Below are 25,477 nucleotides of genomic sequence, written 5' to 3'. Positions count from 1 at the left end.
ACCTCTATTAATCACCAGTATCGCAGGAGAGATCTGGTTTGAGCCCCCCTAGGAAAAGGGATTACCAAGTTATACCCAATCTCGGCCTGATATTACAATTCAATTTGCATTCAAATTAGTGTTCATCCATATTTGAAGCGGCCGATGCGCCATGGCAGATGCGCGTGGAAGGACGCAGCAGGGACGCTGGCCAAACTGCACGACCACCAAATGGAAATTGATGCAACATCATTTAAAAGATCCGTGAAGTGGTTTTATTCCGGCTTTCTGGCTGTGATCTTTTGCTTGAAATAAATAACAAAATTTTATGTCAATTTTTGGCATCTTTATTTATAGACTAGTTTGTTTTCAAATAAAATATCATGATTACGCCATCGGTTAACGTGATGCCCACGTCCCAAGACCGTGAATATATTACATCTCAAAGTGAAACCAGCATCCTGAAATACCAGGATTCTATGGTATTTCTGCGCAACAGTTCAAAACATCATTTTGATATCATTTTCGCTAACGCTGGCATAAAGTGAGCGTTATCTTCTTCAGATAAGTCTGCAATTTTACTTAACGCCAGTGTTAGTGATAATGCTGTTTTGAACAATCAATTCTTGGTCTACCCAGTCATATTTCAAGTGATGGTGTTCCCTCGAGTTCTGGCTTCAACAGAAACGGAAAATAACAGAAATCAGATTCAAAACTTTTGCTTGACGTCCATAACCAGAAAATCACGTTACGTAAAAAGTGTTTTCAAGAGGACTGAACAAGGTTCATGTAAATCCAATCAGCAATAAATGGCTTCCAGAAGTGTCACCAGGGAACACCGATGGATTGAAACATCCCACATTTTAACACCAAACGCGGAAAGAGACTGGTAGTCCAAGATATAGCAGTCATGTCATGGTTTGATTCTGCAGGGATTCCCCACGACTCGGGCGTCCGTTGAGAGACATCGTGAACCATCAAGGGCAATCCAACAGCAGAAACCTGCTTTGTGCAGGCGCAACCTCTTGTAATAGAAAGGAAGTTTGCGGCCCACGTGGAGGAGGAACCCTGCAGAAGTTACTCGAAATACTCTCTTGTAGGTAGCTTAATCGTCCAACACCGAGACCATACTCATGTGACTTAGACCAACTCTGATTTGATTACGCAGCAACTCTGATTTTGGTTTCGCAGTCATCGCCACGTGCCAGATACTGAGAGGACATAGATTGATATAACATACACATTTACATCTACAACAGAACCAATGGAAGAGAGCCACGTAAACCACGAGTCATGACGAACAAAATGAGAACCCAACAAATGACGACATAATTTCACAATATCATACGACAAAAATGCACCTCTCAGTCTCCTTCCTTAGTAAAAATAATTATATTTTCTATATCTCTACCATAAATACTCTAAACTCTCCCCACCTTGGACTTTATCACATCAATTTAGAAGCTCTTCTTGTAACTGTAGAAAAGTCGACATGCTAGAAAACTGTACAATACCATAGCCATTTCTGATTCGATTTGATGCAGGAGAGCCGGCAGGGGTTACTAGTAAAGCCAGGAATGATATGAAAGCTACATGTAAACGAAATCGTCGATAGGAATGAATCTAACCCATTAAATGCTCCCTCGAACTGAACGACTGCTAGTAAGGTAATTCGAAACTATGGCTGGTACTAGTATAGCTCGTAGTTTCAATGCATTGTCAACTGCGAACTTTCATTCGGGTTGCGGAGTTTTGGTGTCATTTGTCAGTACGACGATTTTGATGATTTCAAACAATTTCAACACTTCATTTCGGGTTTCACCAGTAACCGCTTGCAGGCATTATTGTAGAAGACTGCCAATTACCATCTATCCAGAAACACAAAAATAAGTTAAAACCTCTTTAGCACAAAGAACCTATTCAATGAAAGACGACTATTCGGATGTGTCAGGATACTTTCCAATCATATGACACTCGGAAATTTTGGAACAGCCATGATAATTTTGAATCACATCGCACTGGGAAAAGGATTTGGAAAGGTCTCATGTCTTCTTCTGCGTTCTTCAGGCCTTTCATTGAAGTGTCCTTTGCGCACGAGAGTTCATGGGTGAATCAGATATAGATCAATACCTGGCGTATCATTTCTACTTCGGAATTGGACTCGCATTCAAAGTCATTTTAGCACAGCGAGCCCATAAATACAGGACTTCAACACGATGACGCGAACATACGGCGCTCAGTTCATCTCCACAAGATTTTAGAGTCCCTGATCGGACGATGCACCAATGAATAAGCGTAATACTTATTTTAGATCAGTCCATATCAGTGCGCAGAAGCCGAATCTGGCGCACTGAGCAGGCGCTATTGGCCATTGCTCCGTCACGTGATACGAATTATCCAATAGAATTTTATTTACATCTGTCACCATGCTTCCGACGTCATTTCCGGCGGTGGTCCATGTGGTATGTGTCCGTAATTCGATGGAATGGCGCCTCGAGGTAGACCGTTAGGGAAATCTGGGTGGGACATGGGGGGCATTTGTGGTTCGGGACTACTGGTTGGTACCATCATGTCGTGGTGGACAAACTGACCGTCCGGGGCGATGCTTCCTGCAACGAGAGAAACGAAACAACATGGTCAGTTTGAATTATTGGCAAAGGTCAATTTTTTAAACACTGATAGCAGATTATCTCGAAGACAATCCTAAACGCCTCCTTGCATAAACCGAAAGGGATGGAGGGTAACTTCAGCCAATCCATAAGCTATATCAGAAACAGATCGCTCGCTATCTGTTTCTGGCCATATACCGAGCAGCTGGAATTCAAAGGGGTTTCTTTCCTCCGACATATCATTACAAACATGGCGTGTTTCTGAATACATACATCTCTTTGATATCATTGCCAATATGTATCCTCAAAGTAATAGAAGCAACGTGGGCGACCTAAAAAAATTTGTAGTCAGCTTATGGATTCTTCAAAAAGCATTCTTGCGTTCGCTTAGAGTATAAAATTCTTGCATCTTTTATCTTATACGATCGTGCATCATGATAATTCCCATGCAGCGAGGGTAGCAGGAGGCAATCAGTCATCAGTGACGTGTCCCTAACGAGCTCCGCGAGGAAGTTGATAGGTCGACAAGCACCTGCCGATAACGAACTCTTCGCACCTCAATATTGCATCCAGCGCAAATTCTCGTGACCCTGTCTCATCCCGGTGTTTTATAGACCATAACCCGGTCGCCTCGCGCGTAATTAACAATGCAATGGGATGCTCCTTCTTCTGATAACCAAATGGAAAATTTATCTTGCGAATGGACAGTTGGCGCAGGCGTCCATACGTCTTGTGGGATTTTTAACATTGCTATATAGCTAAAGAAACTGTCAATGACACTATTAAACATGTCTGCTTGTACCTTTTTAATGTTACCATGGACATTTCACTGAGCAATATCATTGCCGTCCATTGTGCAAAAAGAATGCGTACTAATATTGCCATCGTCAAACGTTGATATGTGGAAAATGTTAAGTTCAATTTCGAGTTCCATTTGACGAATATAGTATTCATCAACGATAGACTAGTACTCATCTTATAACTTCTAAAGAAGCAAGCAGAGACAGTTTTGTTAACAAACTAGTTGTACGGACACGCGCAGTTCAATTGTTAGCCACCGCATCACTCACTACAGCAGACGGCGAGGCAACTCTCTTCGATACCTTCACAAAATCATGAAATAATTATTAATGAGCATAACTTGTCAGATTTCACATTCAGGTCGGGACACTTTTATTTGAAATTGACATTCACATTTTATATCTTCCCCTCAGATGACACTGCGCACCTGCCTTTCATTAGTTTTACCCGCCATTTTGTCAATAATGGCGGGTGATGTTCCTCCATCACGCAATGGAACACGCCGTGGTCGACACCTTTAATATCTCATAGACATTCTTTTATGAAATTGAAAAGATTAACGGTGTAAAACATGCGATTGTAGGAGACAGTTTTTTCTTCGTGTAGGTTTCTCGCCACTGCATGCGATGGCGAGAACGCAGCTTAAATCGCAATCAATGGAGTCTTGCCCGTAACCCTTGTTTTTGGTGTGAATTTAGCCGCGATTTTGATCAGCACAATTTTCAGTGTACCCCGAAAGGTTTCAGTGATCAGCACCACACAGTGACCAATGAACCACTCGTCAGGAAAGTCACTTCATAAGCCTACAAAATGGTAGGAAAGCATTTGTTGGCTGGTAACGTAGACGAAGAAATCGGTCTTAGAGTAGGCCTTACCATCAGCTTGATCAGAATGAACAGCATAGCAAATCAATCTCAACAATAACAAGGATCTCGAGGAACTAAAAATGCTTTCCTACGCTGACGTCACTCAGGATACAAGGCGCAGCCGTCAGACACGGCTGAGTGCCATTTTCTCCATCCAGACAACACTAATGAGAGCAGATGAATACTTTTTCTGAAACCGCCCGGTCAACAACACAAATCAATGAATTATGTTTCTTGGTAACAGTATATATCTTTGTAACACATTTACACGTCAGTCTTAGAGAGCGATTTCCAAGAACCGTGGCGTATTTTCTATGTATGAGACTGAAGCTTTTTGTATAGGAATTTCAGGCAAACTGACGTGAAAACAGCATGAGAAATGGCGGCGAACTGATCCGTACCCACACACACTGCCGTCACTCAATGAACGCAGCACGGTAACGTCTACCGTCTGCCGCAATGTTTATGGAACCAAAGTTCGGCCAAACATGCTTTGATCCCGTTTGTAAAATAACCGAGGGCCACGAACCTAGACTTTCTGGTGTCGCTGCTGACAGGCTGACGGCTGCGCAAGCGCAATAGACACCTGCGCCTGATTGACATGCGCAGTTGATTGTAACGCGAACACTGCTCGTTACAGCGGTGGCAACGTTTCCAAACCGTCTGCTCCGTAAATATTTATTTTTCGACACGTACAAAGGCATCATTATCACTTTTTCTAGTTCTGTTGTCAATTTGCAGCAGGTTTGTGCTTGGTTTAAAGGTTTATTGGCCTTCAGTTCGTGTACCTATTGTGACTGAACGCGATAGTCACTGAAGCCATGGTGGCAGAGCATGTTTGTTTTAAGATGTAAACAAAACCGGGAACCCCGAGAACGAAAACCTTTTCGAAAGCACTTTTTACTGACGGAAAGAAATGGAGAGCGAAGTTGTTGAGTGAAGGATGCACGCATCACGGTGGGCGGTAAAAGACAACCGTTCGCTATCTCTTTCATGAGGTCTGAGGCTTTCAAACGTTCCAAACATTTTTTCTCCACTGCAAAGACCGCATTCTCTATAGAGGCATGACAGACCATATTCCTTCAATGATCGATCTTCTTTATAAGTGGAAGAGAGAGTAAAGATTTTCCATTGCTCGCCATCACAAATGTAACCACATGTATAGAAGGCCACGCCTTAATCACATATCGGCGCGGAAGCTTCGTTCGCAACTGCAGCTCGCTATAGAGTCGAGCTATAATCCAGCTGACAAAGTGTATTGAGGAATGTGGCTAATGAATTTCTGAATCAATCTTTTTTCTGCTATTTTTCGTCCGAAACATTCAGTTTTTTGTGAATAAAGTTACGGATCAACCAGCACGAAGCAAGCCTTAGTATTACAGCAGTTTACGTACACTGTGCGATTTCTTTTGCTGAGGTCGTAAACACAGCAACTCATAAAGTAGATTGAGGAAAACCAAGAGCGACAAATTGTTACATAGTTGTGAGAGCAAGATGATAGATGGTAGCTTATGTTGAATGTTAGACAAACACCGGGCACCTGTAGTTTTTCTTAGAGAGGCGATAGGTCGAGGGTAGAATAACAGAACGGTTTTTCTCTATCTATGATTCACCAATTTCTTATGTATTTTAGGCCAATATATATACCGGCCGTAGTTCAAGACCCTATAGTCGATGAAAGAGTATGGAATATGACACATCTCTGGCTTAATGACATACACCAAGCGTAAGTATGTGGATGGGGAGCACGGTGATTAGTGGTAAGAGTGATGGACTCTCGGACAAAGAGGTTCGTATCCGTAGTTCTGTCCTGCAACGGTTCGACGGTGAGCGCTAGGTAGCTGCTAGCATCCCCGAAAGATCAAGGGGTGACGACTTCGAAGCAATTTGAGCAACGACCTGTCCATTGGAAAGCACCATATAAGAATAGAACGTAGTTCCCCATGGCCGGCTGGCTCTGAGTAGTTACTAGAGAATGCTCAAAGATAACTCTCTGATGTTTTATGGTTGTCTGGAATCACAGAGCCATGCTTCTGTGGTTTGTTGCGAATTCTCTCGCTGCTGTCAATTCTTTGTCAACAACGCAGTTTTTAGAGTAAATAAAATATATTAAAATGTATTCTCGCCACCAGGCCCGACGCTGTTACATGGAGCAACAAGATAGCTACTGAGCTAAACGCACAATCGGCTTTTTAAATTCGACGCCCGGATCACGCCTGCACCCAGTGAGGCTCTGTGGTCAGTCTCACCACCGTCCTCGGATATCACCATGGAACTAGCCCAATGGCTATTACAATCTGAATGTCTTATACGATGTATCCCTAACATAAAAACATTCTGTCTCGAGTCCGTATCTAAGTTAAATGTCAAACATCCTTCACAGCTTTCTCGTAGTTCCACTAAAACAGGCGATACAATATTCCCCAGCGAGCGCTATTGATTTCATAATATGATAATAAAATGCGGCTACATTGCTGGAGATTACATATTCACGACAACCGATCACGCAGAGACAGAGGTCGCGCCTCCGGCCGCAAATCCGATCCGCAATTTATATCCCAACAGATCTGACCTTGTTGACATTGACGAGCAGACGATTAGAACGTTCAACCTCAAACGTAATATTCCTCACTTATGCATCTTAAATGTAAACCGACACTGAAACTTATTGCATTTTGGATGGAGAAACATGGTTTGAAACAATCGAATTTTGTAGCATCCCTAATATGATTTATCTGATAGGCGAGATATGATTTCGGACGCTGCACGATTCGAAAGGCGGACGCAGCGATTGAGCAAACCTTCGTTGACAAATTGAATCAGACGATGAACTACGTAACAATTTGGATGTTTACACGATGAAGACCTGCGTTTACTCTACAACATGGATCAGATAAACCTATCTGATAATTGCATTTGTTGATGGGAATATCTAATAATCGGGAGGGTAAGCGTGTCGGGTTTCATGTTTGCAAAATTTGTCATCTTTTTGCTGCTGAGGAGAAGACTGACAGAGCATGCTGTAATATAATCAATTCTACTTCATGAAAATCGAAAATATTGGTAGCTTTGATATAGTTTAACGTAATCTTTTTAAATTTCATTTGCAGCTGCAGACTTGATGATATCGCGCTGTCACGTTCTTTATGCTGGATATCGGAAGGCAGTTTTCGTCCGACAATAAGCTTATATTTCATATTAAGCAGAAGCACACAGTAAAAAAATGTTTGGGAAAATCTGATGAGAATTTTCTGCTTTTTCTAACAGAAATGGTAAGTTTTACTTTCCAGCTTGCGGCTGCGATGACAGGACTGCATCATAAAGTATGGACTGCAACCCGACTTAAGGTATTCCTAATTTCGGACAGCTGGACTATCCCAATTCGATAACTTTGAAAGTGTAATGTTCCTTACCTGGTGGTACACCGTCCATTGGACCATTGTGAGGTAAAAAGTTTAAGCTGCCGTGTCCATCCTGCCCGGGGAAGAAGTCTCCGTATCCTTGGTAACCTGGGTAGAAATCCTGACCGTTATCTGCAGAGAAAAAATGTGCAAAATCGGTGAAATAAAGGTAAATGGAAAACTTGTAGGTCTACATGTATTCTGTAAGGCAGTAGGAGTTAAGTTGAGTCGATCGTTTTAGGGCCGTTCAATTCGTATATGCACATATAAGTAAGGATAAGTCGTTATTAATAGGAGGTGATACTTTCAGGTGGCAGAAACGAAAGAGAGTGTTTTGATAATGCAGAAAAAGATATAATGCTTCCTTCAGCAGTGCACGGTGAAATGAAATGAAATGAAATTTATTGGCCAAAACACAATCTTTGCATATAAGGCGGTGTGACACAGTGGATACGGTTGGAGGTAGGCTGTCCGTCCATTTGGTAGCTGTATGAGTTTAATCTCGCCTTCCAATGTGCATGTATTTTGAACACTCAACTTCCATTAGTACATGTATAAGCGAGCACATAATCAGCTTAGTATAAAAGCCATTAAAAGTACCATGATAAGATAGCTCACAAAGATATATTTTCAAAGGAAGCATCTTCCAAAGGAATCATCTTCAGAACGTCAAGGATCACTGCTGAAGCGCGAGCCCCCATCCCAGCAGCCCGTTTCCCTCCTCGCACACGGGACCCAAGTGCGTGCATTTTGTGCACCAATGGTTTGTAACCGCTCTCTCAATAAATCAACCTCCGTACTTTGACTATTCATTCGCCATTAATGATGCAGAAAACTGGCTAATCGGTTGAATAAGTAGACGAGATGCCGAGGAATGATAGAGAGCGGGATGTTACAAGACGGCAAGATGGCAGGAAGCAGAGACAAGAGGAGAAGGAACGGCCACTATAAACCAAAAATCGGCGGGGTTCGACCCGGGTCGAGAACGTCTTGATGTCTTCAGGCATGACAGGAATGTGTTGGAAGGCCTTTTTATTCACTAAATAAATTAACCAATAATGTTTCTAATCAATAAAAGAAACAAGTTATTGAAAGCTTGCGTCAGAACCAAAAACTAACTAAAATATCCTTCTTTTCACCCCTATGAGAATAGTCAAGAGGACACGAAAATAGCAGAATTGTGGAAAAGCTTTACTTTCAGGAAAACATCAATATTATAAAAGTCACTAAGCCGGGTCTGATCGGTATTCTAACACGACTTACAGTTTTAATTGCTCTCAAATGCAAATATAAATATTTTGAAACGCTGTTTTTATTTCCCATGTAAAGTTGCGAATGACTCGCGTAGGGACTTTACCGTGGGAATGCGTTACTCGTTGTGGGCGAGTCGGAATTTGTGGCGGCCTGTATGAAAAAGCAAGGGTCTCCTTCATTATTTTATAAACAATGCTAAAAAGGATAGATATTTTGCATTAACAGCTAGCTTAACTTTATGTGTATTAAAAAAACACTTGTTTTTATCAAAGTTGGGATCTGCTCTGACCAGGGTCTGGGAACCTTTCCGGTGTGTGCTTCACTCGCGAGGGTGGCGTGAACAAACTTGACTGAGAACTGTTATGCTCGTTCAAATACTAACAAATACTTGAAATAATGGTAAGGTTCCTGTAGACATAAGGATTGCATGTAAAGAAACATCATAATCCGGTAACACTGCGTCAAACTAAACAGCCCTACAACAACATCGTGGCAAGGACAACCAAATTACAATGAAGGCGGCAGCTTTGTAATGTCTACCATTCAGGTCTTGCTGTTTGAGATCTCAACGCCAAAATGAAAATATTGTGGTTTAGCACGCTTGGTTTAATCTAAATTCGTCAAGAAAATAAAACGGGTATTTCAACACTGGTACGGAATGCCAAATGTGGATTTACCGGGCCAGGCCGCGCGCCAAATCGCCCCCGGCTTATCGTACTCAGAAGTGCCTATCCTCAAACAAGGTTTTTACTGGGGTTCTGACTAGATAAATGTTTTGAATGTTGCAATGCGAGCAATATGTGTTTGCAATAATAAGTGTGAACTCTGGGTGTTAAAAAGATCTAGGCTATTTAAGGTCTCACTTTTTCATGAGGCTTTAGGCATCACCTAGCGCGAGTAGGCAATTTTTGTAAATCCAGACTGCCTTCTCATTCGAAGCTAAAGTTCGATCAACACAACGGCTAAATCTTAGCAAATGCGAAATTAGCAATCTACAAACTACATGTACACCGAAAGCCCTGTCGAGCGTCTCGCGACGTAAAGATATAAGCTCACATCGAGTAGAGTCTTTAAGTAAAGTCTCAAAGATGAATCTTCCCTAATCGTCCCTTGACAAACGATTACGGCAATCGATCGTGGTTCCAAGTACAGTCTGAGAAAAGAAAAAAAAACCGATTTTTTTTCGAGGTCTGGAACCGCTTCATTTAGAACTCTCCTTATGGTATACATGGAACACAACTGAATACAAGTTGTAGGAATACCATTTACTATACTGGAATTAAAGATATCAATAAGTATAAACAATCTTTGTTACTTTCGGACAAGACTGTTCCCATACAAGAATTCTCGAAGCTCAGTCTTTTTCCGTAGCACATGATCCTGAAGACTCGGAGAACTCAAGGGGTCACGAATTAATAATTGATAGCAGTTAGTCGATCAGCTGCATACGCGGTGACTAAACTTTGCCTAACCTGTTTTTGGAAAGGGACAGATATTTTTTTAATCGATTCTGAGGAGTGGGTCTAAGCCGCTCCGTGTACGTTAGTGCAGTGTGTTGATGGTTGTACACTAAGGTTGACATTCAGCACGAAGGCACATGGCAAGTCGTCATAATCAAAACATTTGACGTTACTAGAATGCGTATCAAAGGAGATTGTTCAGAATCAAGATTCATGTCAGTCAATTTTGAACCTTTTTATGATACATGCAGATCGTTTATAAACCAGAGCGATCGCTGGTGTTAAGAAAAGGCCAGGCGAGAACGCCTCAAGAAATATAAGATAATCTTTGGTGATCGCGCAACAGACTTGCTGTGTATGGCCTTTGGTCATACAAGAATGCAATGTAGAAGAATCAATTTCATCTGGATGACAACATTTATTTTGTAACTGGCATTGGGGCATTTTGTTCTTGGCAATCATTTCATTCCCATCCGTACGACATGATATATTGTAGGCTGGTATCTACGCCGACGATATAAAAGAAAATTTAGTCGATTTTTATGTGGCAGAGTCATTAGGGTGACTTACCGATCTTTAGAGTGTTAAAAGGGCCATACTCTTTTGAGAATCGATGGGATTTCATAATCCAACTAATTTGAAAGTTAAGTCTTCTTCCTGTCACAAACTTGCGCCTTGCTGTGATTTCAGCACAAAAGAACATCGATTGCGGGTAACTTAATTGAAAGGTGATCAACGCGATGGGTTAATTAGCGGCATAATTAGATGATGTTTACGAATTAATTGGCTCTGTTGAAGAGGATTGATATCAAAGTTTTCTTTCAGTTTTGCAAAGTAGCCAGGAAAAATTACCACAACTATTTGATTTGGAGTTCACATTTCAACATCATTTTATAGACTGAAGAAAATACATTGGTCGATTTTTCCATTCAATATAACTACTGCAGATGATTCAAGTATTATCATTAAAAATATTAATAATTGGGCATGGCGCGGAGAATATTCAATAATTTTATCAAGTTTGAGTTTCTTGCTCATTAGGTGATACACGAAACCGAACAACTTACAAGCGGATAGACCAAGCATTGATTTTGACTGGCGGGCCTACCAAGTGCTGGTCTCAAGGAGCGGCGAATTAGATGACTGGTTGATTTTTTGCAGTTGGGCCAACTGTTTTTGGTAGGCCTTTTTAAAAGATTACAAATAACACATGGTAAAACTTGGGAAGAAGAACTCAAAGGGCTCGTGGTGGTCGACTACGTCGACTGGAAATTAACAAATCCCACCAAGCTCTCATATTATGCGTCACCTGAATCACCACTCTGTACCAACAATTCCCACTGTACCTATTAGTATTACATCAACATGTTGTCGCAAAGGTCGATAGTGCATTGAGGGTACAATATGATTATTAAAATTCATACTACATTTGAAAAAGTTAACACCACCCGTTCATGATACCATCACATTTAGATTCAGACTCTCCAGTCAATGTAACTCATGAAATATTCAAATTCCACCACAATGTGCAAGCTCGCTTACTCCTGTTTTAACATGAAGTGAAAACAACTATTTAGTTGTAAATGTGAGTGTCTGATGAGACCAGCTGAGAGGGGCTCACATTGGTGCATTTCATTAATGTATATGATTGTATAATTTATTGCTGGCAAAGGGCCCGCATCAAAGTGACAACCACACAAAAAAATCTCAACGAATTCAGCATGAAGTTTGAAGAATGAATTGGTTACTGCACACCTTGGCCGCACGATGCTTCCGTAAATATGTGTTTGTGGAATTACATTGCGGAACCACCGGAGCACATATCTCAGAATATCAACATGTATCACCGCACACTTCAATTTCAAACTGTCGAGGTAACATTTAAATCTAAAGAGAATAAATTCAACCCATCACAATACGCCATTGCCCCGTTGGCAGATTTGTAAATCATGAACCTCTGCGCAGCTCATTCTATTTGACCCCTGACCCCTGCACCGCCTCGCAGCCATGGAGGTGCTATATTCACGTCGCCCCGAGCCAGGTTTTATAAGGCACATAATGAGATTATTTGTCAAATATCGACACTTAATTAGATTTTCGTCTTAATCATCACACAAAGATAATGACATCGCTTTATATGAAGTGACTTGCGTTGGGTGACTAGAAAACACCAGCAGCGGATGTGGAGTTTGGGAGAAGGAAAGCGGCGGCATTCGGAGAGCATTCTCTGTCGCAGCTGATAGCAACTTCGGCATCATGAGCTTTTGGCATAAGTAGTGAGTTACAGACGAAGTGAAATTGGATTCAAAAGCTGGCATGATGTTGGAGCAACAAGAACTAAGCACTGGACGTCCACAAATTCTTAGGATAATCCCTCTCGCATGACTGTTAAAATGCAACTGAAGTTCGAGATCCAGTTGTTCCTCTAGATATCGTTATTTGCAGGAAGGCTCCGTAACCCTCATCAATGTCGAAGAGTTGAAGGTAAAGCTACTGTGATGAGTGGTCGTCTTCCGGACGTTTCATTTTGTCAAGGTTAGAAGAAACAATACATTTTCACACGTGGAAACGTGTTTGTATAAGTTCGTGCTGCCTTCATACATCTCTCTGTAGCTCAGTTGGTAGAGCGGAGGACTGTAGTGGGTAAAGCTGGCCATCCTTAGGTCACTGGTTCGAATCCGGTCGGAGAGACACTTTTTAGTCAAGTGCCTTTTCCTTTTAATGCGATTTTCTACAAGTACATATATTATATATCACAATGTAACATGTCATTGTTTTGGTTTCAGTTAGCCATGTTATACATTTGAGTATAACTGTGGAGAAAGGGTCTCCGGGTCAATTTGAATGATGTCTACGGCCGCGCCCTATCCACTATCCGCAATATATCAAACGCCAAGATGGCCCCCAATCACCAATATCGCAGAATATCAAAATCCAATTTGTAAACAATCATGCCAATCATGCTTTGAGACGATATTAGGGAATGATAGCACTATCGTTTAATGAAGTATAACTTTACAATATTACAGGAATGGCTAGGTTTTGGTGGTCGCGCGTCCAGTAATCACCAATGGAATCTATGTTATGTCGAGTGAGGAACTCGAAGACATATAGGGTCGCCATAGGTCCGAGAACGTTAGACATTTCCCTGGTTTCGGTGGTATAAAGTGTCCTGCTAAGTCATCCACGTTCCAAGAAGGCACCTCGCCAACTACATGCACCAGTGTAACCCTATATTCAGTTGCTGGTGATATTGATGATAAAGCTTGTCCCTTATTGTTCGGCCTGCTCCATCACCAGGAAGCAACCCCCTGCTCCCACGAGAACACCCATTCTCAGTGCCTCTTTATCCTTGCCCTAAACAATAAGATGCCAGTGGATCCCTGCCCGTGCCTCATACAAACTTAACCCCCTGCTAGACACAGACGTTCAACCATTATCGGCCATCTTGTCGCTTTCAAACCCTTTGAATCGTCATCTTTTGATGTGAATGGTTGTTTGGCTTTTTGAGCATCGAAAAGAGACATGGAAAACCCGATACGATTCTTCGACTATTATTGGCCAAGCTTTTGTGAGTTAGACTGGGGATGCGATTATTCCAGGGACAATGTGATTCTGGAGTGACTTGGGCGCCTTCCGCCTTGCTTTGCTGCTGAGGAGGGCGAGACAATATTGGGCAGCTGCGTGAGCGCGATCTTGAGGCGGGTTGAAACAACAACCAGCACCGCTTTGTCCGAAGACGACCCGTGGAAGAATGGACAGGAACCGGGGGAGTAGCCAGCCAAGCAAACTATTCAGATCACCAGAGTGAAAATAACCCGACAATAACATTTTCAGGAGCTGATCTTTGACATTAGTTGAGAAAAACGAGATGCTGGACCAGTTGAGGGTATCAGATTTGGCGTTCAACCGACCGTAATTGCGGTTACAATCGAAAATCGGATTCACAAAAAAACACTGGAAGAATGTTGACAAAAGTTTCACACCGCTGAATGGCATCGTAAATGTCCAACAAGCGTCTTCATTGGTTAGCCATACAAGCTATTTGTGAGATTGTGGGCAGCAATTAAGAGAGGTAATGACGGGTTTTCATTCCACATGGGCTGGTGGCGAGTTTGATCTGTAAGGTTGTGGTTAGTTTGGTGTTATAGGAATATTTAATCGACAATATCATACCCGTAATTAAGGAAATTAATCTGAATGAGTTTGATGATTACAACACTTGTTTTACGCCCCGCTACTAAATACTGCAGGAAGATTCTTCTACGATACGCTGCGCTTTCACGCATTCAAAATGGTCGCTTCGGCAGCCATGTTGGATTTAGTTTTTCCAGTTTGGCCAAAAGTTAGTGAACTATGTAAGTCACTATTATTGAGCCTGTGGTAAAATTCGTTCGAAACCGTGCGCTGAAAACAGACTGAGACCGGATGAGTCCACTTTCCCTCAGCGTCGAGCCATGACTACATGACATTTTACTATCACTGAGGAATCTCTTATATATTGAGTAGATGTTCCAACATCACCTTTACTTTTAACATTGAGAAACCACTCAAATATACATGATTGTGTACAAGACGTTCCACCAACTTTTGATGCCAGCATTCCACTGACTAACACCTTTATTTCTCTCGGTATGGAGAAGGCGTTCCAAAAATGAGGAACCACTCAGATATGAAGAAGGCGTTCCAACATCACCTTCCCGATCAATCATCACAAACGCACACCAAATACGAAATCTCCGCTCCCCGCCACATCATTTCCTTGCGTTTCCTCTCCTAACCAACAACTAATCAGCTTCCAGGCTCCCGCTAACAAATTGAGATTGGAAATGGAATGTCATTTAGGAAAACAGAGTCTGTCCATTTGGCAAATACCGTCAACTCAGCTGCGGCTAGCGAGCCAACGCCTGAGGTGATAAGCATACTAAGCATGTCACATCGTGGCAAACCAAACCCGTATGGTTAGCGTCTATTTGCTAAATATTAAATTCCAAAGATTTACTCCTCCTTTCGCGTCATCCGCGAGCTATTGCGCCTCGTAAGTCATTTTGGTTATTTCCTTCGCAAATAGGCGTCAGTGTTTTGCAAATAAAGAAATGATTTTGCGCCTCTGTCGATAAAATGACACTGGAAGTTGATGAGGTCAAGGCAGTGCATCTTTCGTAATATTTCATATTTTTTGACAACATGTATCTTATCTGCACTTATAGTTATTGTGAAAAAGGCCTATGGGGTCACATACCATTACAGAAAAATCCTTCTCAACTTTAAGATACATAGTTTTGGCTTTTGAAGTTTGATATTTTTGTATCAAGTTGGTAGTTCTTACTGCATCTACATCTTGCACACAAACTACCTAGTTTTGGCGAGTTCAACGCGTACATTTTATCACACAGGAGTTAAATCATGGTTGAAAATTTCTCCAAAAGTAAGCTTAAATACAATTCGCACTCAATTAATATCGTAACAGGTATCTTTATTTTCTTTGATATATGTGTAGCTGGATACCTACAAAAAAACTTTTTTTATATTTGAACTCGATCAGTCTGTCATCGTTCCCAATGTACACTCGGCTCCAATGTGGTAAGTTATCTAACTGGCTAAATAGCCGTATAAGTATTGTTTTATCGTGCAGTTATGATGAACGTGACAAAACTTTTGAATAGACTCATCATTAGGCAATAAAGCATTCATTAATTGTTGTAAAAACAGCCAAGCCTCCGTTTTGTACTTATAAGTGTGTTATTGACGTAATTTGGCGATACCGCAAATTCAACATGAGCAGGATGAGGAATCATCCGAATAGGACATGTACAGCGCCATTCATGAGCTGAGACAACTGATTTATCATTTTTTGCGCACAAAGACGTTTTAGGCCACATTTAAGTCCAGCGATGCATTCGACTCAACACGGGTTGGCATTGAGAGTTTGCTCCCGACTGGCGAAGAAAAATGAACCAGTATAAAGCGTCTTACCTCCATAATAATAAGATCCCGGCGTTCCCATCATCTCGGGGCTATCGTCCAGCTCATGGGGTGACATACCCGCCCTGAGCGCTCGCATCCGCCGAGGGTTCCTGAAGAAATGCCGCCTCGCCCCTAAAGCACTCAACTGCTTCATCCGCCGTTCTTTTGACCGTCTGTTTTGGAACCATACCTGCAACATCAAGGAAAGGGCATTTTTAAATAATGAATATCAAACATTTGGGTGGAGTGGCTCGCTACCTTGCTTTGGAAACAGCCGTGGGGGTGCTGGAATGGTTCTATCTATCAAGTTGTTCTACCGAAAGGAGTTTCAATAATCTTCAAATTGATAGCCGATCGCGAAATCCTCAGGCTGGCCTTGGTGTCATCTGCATGGAGTAACTTGAATGTCGACGCGGTGTAATCCCTGTGCATGGACGTACACAGATGGCAAAGCTTGAGTTATTCAGAGATCGTAGGCAAACAAATAGTAGTCTTCTCCCTGGTCAAAAAGTTCGATTTATCGATGAGATCTTCAGAAAAAGAGGGATTTTCATAGTCTAATTGGTACGGGTGTGACCGACCAAACCGAATCTAAGGAATTCTTGACATCAGCTTGGTTATGATGAATATATCGTCACTAGCAGTGTTCATAATTGAATATTGCTTTCAAAGCTACACCGAGAGTAAACAACTTTATGCAAAGTCAACAATAAATTTCCAGAGTGAAATTGACAAACGTTTTGAAATCATATCGATCTTTTCGCCGCCTATCAAAGGCATTATTCAGTCCTTTAGTCATGTGAGAGTAAGTGCATCTGGTGAAACACGGATTCAAAAGGCCATCGCAACTATGAAGAAAATTGATACAGTATCAATTCTTGTTAGTCTTTTTCAGTTTATGTAGAAAATAAAGGCTTTTGATCAGCTGTCGCGAAAGAGGTGCGAGTGTTTTTGTATCAGTTTTATAAACCTGTTTGTATCTGTCGACAACAAAGGTCGTCTGCCTTTCGGAGAAAAATAGCGAAGCTTTGTACATTGTGCAAGCTCCTGTCAACATTTACTGTAGAAAGTGGTTTGTCATGTACCATAGTACGGCGTTAAAATGATATGGAGGTATACTGTGCACGGTTATTGTTACCGAGACGTGTTTTGATACGAATTTACTCCTCCAAATATCAGATCGTGGTCTCTAAATGAAATATTTGCTGTGTGAACAGCGCTGCGCTCTCACGAACCGTGCCATGCACTAGGAATGTTTCATAGTGCGTGACATCTCCACGACATGGGCTGTCAATCACAAAAGTAACCGTACACTAAACGTAGATTCCTTGTCAAATTTGCATGAAAATGCCAGGTATGCTGTTCTTCGTGTCGCTCCAATTATTGCGGAAAATCGGGAAATAGAGCTATAGATTTTTGCCCAAGATGTCAATTGTCCTGTGTCACGTTTGTAAACAGAGCAGGAGGCAGCTGACGAGGGCAGATAAGGCGGCGTCCCCCAGTGGTAATCGCTACACCCTTCCTCCCTTTATTCACCTCTGCCATTTGTGTATTCAAAAGTGATGTTATATACCCGGTCATATAATGCACACTGTAAAACTTAAAACTTAAAAGAAAAGTAACATAAACAAGCGTGGGTTGAAGTAATGTACATGTATATATGTAAATACATGTAAATGTATACATGTATGTATCCTCTTTACACATTGTTTACATCATAAAGGTGAATATTCACGTATCCCTTGGTTTGTTTGTGGTAATTTGTTCGCGATGTTATCACAACCACAACTTCCCTTGCTTTCAGGTCATCAGGAGAAGTGGGTTTACTTTAGTGTGGGCCAACGGCCTCGGCGATCTTGGGTTTAGCATCGACAGCGAGAGTGAGGTCAGGAGCCTAGACAATATTACTTTTAACCATCGACGCGAAAGTAAGAACACTTACTTCATCTCGATTGCGGTTCGCCTTTATCAAAGGCGCCCAGGCTAACATGGCTGCAACGCCGTGATATGAACAACACCGTGCATGAATGAGAATTAATAAACCCAGGTAGGACAGCCAGGGATTATCATTAAACCATAAGCCATGCTGCCATGACTGTCCGTGGTCGTCGACGATAATGAGAAGAGAGCCCCTGGCCCCGTCGGCTGCTGAGGTGCGATAATATTGAGTTAGGATGCGCGTTGAACATGGTATGATGACAATGAAGGGGATAATCCAGAAACTATGTCTACTTCGCTTGCTTTCATGTATGGTTTGATAAATCTTTCAAGTGCTCTGATGAATTGCTACACATTGAGGTTTCATTTTTATTGGGAGAACTTGTCTCCCACTAGAAGCTGAAGATGGATTGCTTTCGAATAGAATGGCATATAGAGAGTGTCGTACTCAAGATCTTAGCGCTTGGCAACACGGAGCGGGTTGTAGAAGAACGGGATGATTCACAAACCCATCCTAAAGCAGGATGAGCGAAACAGAACAGTGATGTAGCTTTTCGCTCACATGATGGTACATGCTCGATGTGTGAAAAATAGGTCATCCATGGGCACAAGTTACAAGTACATGGTCTTAACTCGTCTTTAAAAACGACGCGGACCATATATACATGTATACCGTTTATGTAATAGCGTTTAAAAGCGTTAAATCAGTCGACCCTGCAAAATTTGACACTAATTCCACAATGGCCTCGATGTGAAAAAGGAGTTCGGTAATCCCTCCGCCTAGCAACAGGGCCGATCAGCCTACTGACATTTTAGACACATCAAAAGATCTGGCCTACATGTTTCACTCGTTTGCAGGGCGGAATACCATCAAAAGAAAGTTTACAATTCTGACATGTCGTGCGCCATAATTTCATGATCTGAGTGAAAAAGGGTGAGGCTGTGATTGTCAGATCATTTTCTAAAGAAAAGCTGACAGTTTTGATGATGCGGTGTCCCAGGGCTATGTAACTAGATCCGGGTCTTTGCCAAGACTCGGGCAGACGACACAGGTTGGTGTTGCAGCGTTCATTGATGGGAGTCACGGATTTCCCGCAGACGATATTTCAGGGGTAATCGGATGATTGCAGAGTAAGGACAGCAACGAACGCCCAGACGTCAGGTTTTTACCCGGACAATGAATGCGTCGAGAAACCTATCATTTTGTGGGGCAACAATCCAAAAACGACATTTACGTTGAGTGCAGACACAGACAGAAACAACCGCCATGTTTACCCCCACAATCAAGTTTGTTTTTTTCGACAGGTGACGGATTTTTAAAGAATCAGTAGACTGCAAATCGCAGATTTAAATATCGTGAATACTTCTTTTTTGGAGATCGTTACCCCATCGATACAACTCGCCTTGAAGAAGTATTTCGTGACAGGCAAGTCGGAAGCCATCTTGAATTTAAAGCTTAGCAGAAATCAACACTCGACTGTTCGACCTAATCTTTGGAATGACCACTCAATCGCCTACTAAAATCTGGTAACAAAACGTCCTACTCCTTACCCCAAAGTATAACCCCCCCCCCCTAATGACCTTAATGGATGCAAATGACAAAAACAGCCAATAATGAGGTTGCTACGCAACAAAATGACTTATGTTAGTCTCGCTGATTCTCGCGTGGCCTAGGGCAGAATACCTGGCTATTTTTATACGATCATTTCGCGACGCTAAAACAATTTGCATATTAAAATATTTCCTGGGGGTACGAGTTCCTTCGGCCCTGGATCAAAGTGTGATATTCTCACATATCCATTCTTTACGTTACAGTATAGCAATGTGTAGCATGTTATAGAGTATCTTCCATACATGAAGGCTGTCATTAGTCGCTGTCATTAGCAGAAGGATACCGGCCATGCGCATCCCAGTCCGACATCGCGTATAGCATGGTCATCCTGCAGTGAAATTACTGTCCGAGTTAATGGAATCATCAAACTACCTTTCCGTAAGGAGCTACCCTATCCAGTGAGGCAACAACATTCAAATTGTACAAAATTGAAATGAAAGTTAAGGTTGTCAACAAAACTATTTTCGTGATCATCACCGCAAAAAAATACTGCCCGAAATGTTCGCTTGAGATCACATTTTCAATATTCTTCAATCTAACGCAGACTGACAGCCGTTTTCATTTTTCTTTCCCTGGCCCGTCTCAATATTGTCTGGGCAGCAAACCTAGAATCATGGGCTAAAGAGCTGGCTGCAAACAGCCCCGGGGGGCTACCATGGCACCCCGTACCCTCCAATCCATTGTTGGCCCGAACTGGGTGATTTCTATGCGCAACGGTATAATTGGCTAAAATTGCATGTGTTATTTTCACCAATTACCGGGTAAATCGCCTCAGTGCCTTGTCTTTTGATTGACGGCTAATTGGCCCGTTAATCGGAAAATTGGACGAAAAATGCCGAAATTGTCAAAATTCTCCATGATTGCCTGTTGACTGCCGTTTATCCACTTGTGTAGCACAATTGAAAACGACGTAGTCCAGGCTGTCGAAAAATCTACTTTCACCCAAAGTAAAGTACTCGTGATAAGGCATTTAAGTACAGTACCAGACAAATATCGTCAATGTAAGTGCATACATAGGCACTGTGTTTTAATTCTGTTAACATTGTTATATTTGCTCCTGTGGTACTTCTGTCAATTAGCTGTAAACAAAATAGCTCCGAACGAACCTGACCAGAAGACTAATTGTTGCGAAATGGTTGTTCTTAAATTTGGCGTTAATTGTGTGGGAAGGTCAACTGAATGCTGCTGCACCAGTTACCAACATCGATTTATATGCCATAAATTAGCACACGTCAATGGCCGAACAATCTAACTCACAAGGCCAACAGTTACTGGCTCAGTATACTCGCCATCCAAGTCATACCAGAAACAGTTCACAATGCCTATACATCAGACCAAGCCCCAAATTCTCTTGAAATACCTCTGCTATGAAACAAATGCATTTCGATTACCAGCGAACTGCAATATGACTTAGCAATGGCACAATCAAAACTCATATCAGCGATATCAGAGTCAAAGTAGGCTACAGTTCTGCTATGTTTGGAGCTGGGTTTGGAGGGCGAGTGTTGGAGGAGAAAATGTTACCAGAAGGCGTATTAACTGCACCAACTGTTCAACAATAGCCTGTAACCTTTAAATAGCTGTATAAAATATACGGTTAGGGAAAGACCACTGACGCTTTGGGAGACTTTTGATGTCGAAACGAATGCGAACCTTATCTTTGACAGGCCAGTGCTTTCCCCGGAGTCCGCACTCCATGGCAAGTTGGCTGTCAAGATAGGTTAGCTGCAGCGGCCGGGGGACTCCGTGGTGTTCGAGACAAGCCCTGATAACGCCCCAGCGATATTCAGATACGGGGCCAACCTCTCCCAAGGCGCTCAATTTTAACCTTTTAAACGGGTCGCACTCCTGCGGGAGTTGATGTGACAATGGATATTTACACCGAAATTCTCATTGTGTGATGTTTGGTCGTGATATAACAAGTCGGAAACAAATAGGTTCACTTTTAAATCCCCAGGCTTCTCATGGATATCATCTTATTATCACTGAGATCCCAGGCGGCGCTTTCAAACATTTTAAAATGATCTTGAAACTTAGATCCAAGATAAGAGTTTACCAAGGAAGCCCGCTGGGAGAGCCGGCATGAAACTTTGTCTGTGACATTTATATCGTACAGGGCTCTACAAAAGTACATTATCACTTCTAGCAAGTCTAGTTGTTTGGACTGTACAAATGTATCACTTGCAATCTTTGTCTAGCACATGTAGTTGTTTGGACTGTACAAAAGCATCACTTCCACGTCCAGTCTTTGTCCAGTTCATTGGTAAAGAGCAGAACGTAACCACCTTATTTGCTGAAACGAATCGGATTCTAACTCTATGGTAATCGAAGTCATCCAACAGCGAAATGGAATGTAACTTCGCCCAACGGAAAATGACCTGTTCCAGAAATGAATAATTGTAATTCAATTCCATATAACCATAACCACCAGGACGCAGGTGGTGGATGGTGTGATCATGGTGATACAAACATATTGTACTTTAACGACCTGTTCGGAATATAGTGATATATCTAGTACGATCTTTAAAGATTTCCGAAGATAACGAAGTTACATCAACATCCATCGAAGTGCGAGCATCGAACTCCATCACAGTCCAGGAGTTTCAACTGTCTCATACAGCTGTTCTGACTCTGATAGTATATGGGGATGGAGATGATAGTATCTGCGATCTGCTTTATCATTTAGCGAATCTTTTATTGCCAATATTCATAGCCACATAAAAAAATACCATAATGAATATTTGGTCCACACATGGAAGTTTTGATTTGGTTCAGATATTTTATGTTATGATGAAACGTGGTGGCGGACTTTTTTCCCTCAAACCGGATTGCCTGATTTGTAAGCGAGGATACCCCAAAGAGGTCATGTGCAGGCTTACAGTGGACTGTACTCAATGCTGAGCAAAGAATATTGTATTCGCACATGACGTTGGCATGGCGTATCTGTAGGCCTATCGCCCTGACACCAGTAAATATTTCGACACGACGCACTGCCATTGATAGTTCATTGTCTTCGTTTGAAACATATGGCTGCATCGTTATGGACCTTTGTCATTTCCAAATCAAGATAAACAATCGCTATATTCAAATTCCCCGAGATATCGATTGAAAAATTTCGAATAAAGATGTAATCGGTAGATTTATGAGCCGTCTGCATCTGGTGGATGTATCGAGGATCTCTTATACAGTGATGGAGAGAGACAAGGATAGGGAGATTAAGGATGATACGGTCCATCCTATAGTGTTTGCTCTCAAAACAATGACAGCATCCCAGCTGCATTAGCTGGCTTATCTTTCAGCTGTGTTGTTCCTTGGTCTGGGCAGACGATGGACCATCACGAGGCCCTCGCGTGACACCATCGTGACATGGTCTAACCAAGCACGGGCAGACGACACTGATTGCAGAATCATGAACCGGGAAACAGTCCGTGCTCAGAACAATACAAGACATGCGCCTTGTAAAAACAAAAGCAGACGAATTGGCCATTTGGTGATTCAGTGCACGAATTCGCCTTCGCTATCAGAAGTTGCACGAATTTCATATTTGTGATTTGGGCGGATGGGTGGTTGGATGGTGAATGTTTTCATTGCATGTGAGATTGTAGCTTTGGGTTGTTTGGATGGGAAGTGAACCCTGAGACATTTGGCCTTCACCTTATAGAGTCAATACTACAATCGGAAAGCGTGTCTTGGACTAGAGACTGTGGCACTTTAGTAACGGCAGCAACCCCTTCTCAAATGCTTAAAGCCCGGGCGTTACCACTGATGCCGAAAGTGATGACCAGCGACTAGCAGCCCCCTTATCGCGTCACTTGAAAAGAGGAGCCGAAGATCGGCCGGTGTTAAGAGTTAATCCTAAGCCTGGCCCGCGTACTGAAGCTTCATTTTCTTCAAGAGCTGAGATCAGGTCTGATCATCGTCCAAACTCCGACCCTGGATGGCTTTCTGAACAGCCGCCAAGACACTTAGCAAAACTAGCAATCTCTTCTATTTGAACCCTTGCGGTGTTACCAGAGGGTGGTATCAAAAGCAGTCTCATCCAAACCGGACCCAACCTCGAGCCATTGGAGACACCTACGCCGTTATCCTCTGACCACTCGACCAAGGTCTTCCTACAAAGCTATCAAAACTCTCCCATGATCTTGAATTGAAGCACTCACTCCTTGCTGATTCATCGGATCTTGAAACAATACACAACCTTGAGACAGTGTTTTTGTTTCAACAAAGCGTATGAGAGGAAAGCGTTTGTTTTGGATCAAACTTCATCCAAAGCTAATGAAACATTCCTCGGAGGTAATGAACATGCCTCGCCCAGCTCCAAACCCTTCAGAGCCATTGTCCAAGCTACATTGACCAGCACACTGACCCTACCCTTGTCACAGACGAGGATCCCCTACAATAGCGCCTACAGCCTGGGCGTGCCGTCCCGCCAGATGACAGCTAATTTTGTCACCGCCGTACACTGCATCAACTCAAGCTACCCATAGTTATGTGGCAGTGCAAACGAAGCGTTCTTGTGAAACTGGTCCCTTTTGACCCCTGTAAAAGCCCAGCTATAACTGATGACAAGTTCCCTTTGACTGCCTGTCAAGCTAATCTCAATATGAACGCTTTTCGACATGTGCGGCGTGGGTTTTACACTTCGCTAGCGATTTGATGGGAAGATAAAGTGATTGGCTGCGTTACAAAGGATTTGTTAACGTTCTCTTGCCGAGATCAGCTAAGATTGGTAAACTATCTGCCTCACCAAGCGCAGCAGCGCCGAATAGTCACCCATGGGACGCATCCACGTTCGACCTCCAGGGCACAGGGACATAGCTTGATGTACTGATGATATTGGTTAACCTTCTCTTGGCTGTTCTGATAGATAAACTAGCTGACTTAGTTGCAAGCATCGTCCCCTTGGGACAGCTCCATAGCTCATGGAAGACTGGTGCACAAGGACATAGATCACGTATCGATAGCTTGGTTGATGGATAAATCGGCTGCGGTTAAATGTTGTGATACATCATCTTGGTGAGCCCGTGTGGCAAAGCAGCTAAATCTATATGAGTTTGCCGCCTTTGGAGGAAACCATATGAAACATGCGAGAAAGGGTTCCCGTGTTACGTGCAAAACCGATATTTGACTATCATTTCTCTTTTCGCCCTGATTAGTTAAACATCAGTCGACGTATACAATTCCAGCAACAGATGACTGTCATGATCGTGACATTTGCCCGAATACTAACAGTGTTTACCAATCCACCAGAAAACATTATATGCACATTACAAATGAATTCATATACATAACGTTGAGGATGAATATGTCACATAAAGTGTGGGACAATGCATTAGTCAAATATGTGCATAGCACAGGCATGACAGGTGGTTGTGATACCCGACAACAACCAGGCCGTCGACGGGGCAACTAGTCCTAGTCAAAAAGCTATGGGAAGCTGTGGGGTATTAAACATTCATATAATCAGAGAGTTACGAATTAATGACCATCATTTACATCACCTCTGGCGCTTTTATGGGGAATGTAGTGAAACATATGCATAATAAACGACACTTAGAGACATTGATGATAGATGACTAAACGGAGTATA

At 42.3% G+C, this 25,477-nt stretch overlaps 1 protein-coding gene and 1 non-coding gene across 3 annotated transcripts in view; one reads left to right on the top strand and one right to left on the bottom strand.

The window, feature by feature from the left end:
• Positions 1-317: 317 nt before the first annotated feature.
• The window catches only part of LOC135500796 (LIM/homeobox protein Lhx5-like), a 108,811-nt gene continuing 83,651 nt past the window's right edge, over positions 318-25,477 (bottom strand). For both annotated transcript variants that reach the window (XM_064792458.1, XM_064792450.1), the window contains exons 4-6: positions 16,347-16,527; positions 7,669-7,788; positions 318-2,588 (exon numbers count right to left, since the gene is read on the bottom strand). In XM_064792458.1, coding sequence (XP_064648528.1) covers positions 2,401-2,588; positions 7,669-7,788; positions 16,347-16,527 — 489 coding nt within the window. In that variant the 3' untranslated portion in view covers positions 318-2,400. The remainder of the gene's footprint in view (positions 2,589-7,668; positions 7,789-16,346; positions 16,528-25,477) is intronic.
• Trnay-gua (transfer RNA tyrosine (anticodon GUA)) lies at positions 12,974-13,061 on the top strand. The gene is given in 2 exon segments: positions 12,974-13,010; positions 13,026-13,061. It is a non-coding gene; the product is annotated as a tRNA-Tyr (tRNA).

The sequence above is a fragment of the Lineus longissimus genome, chromosome 2 (genome assembly GCF_910592395.1).
Source record: "Lineus longissimus chromosome 2, tnLinLong1.2, whole genome shotgun sequence".
NCBI classification, from domain to species: Eukaryota; Metazoa; Nemertea; class Pilidiophora; order Heteronemertea; family Lineidae; genus Lineus; species Lineus longissimus.
Note: the sequence above shows the minus strand (reverse complement) of the source record. Positions and strands in the feature narration are given on the sequence as shown.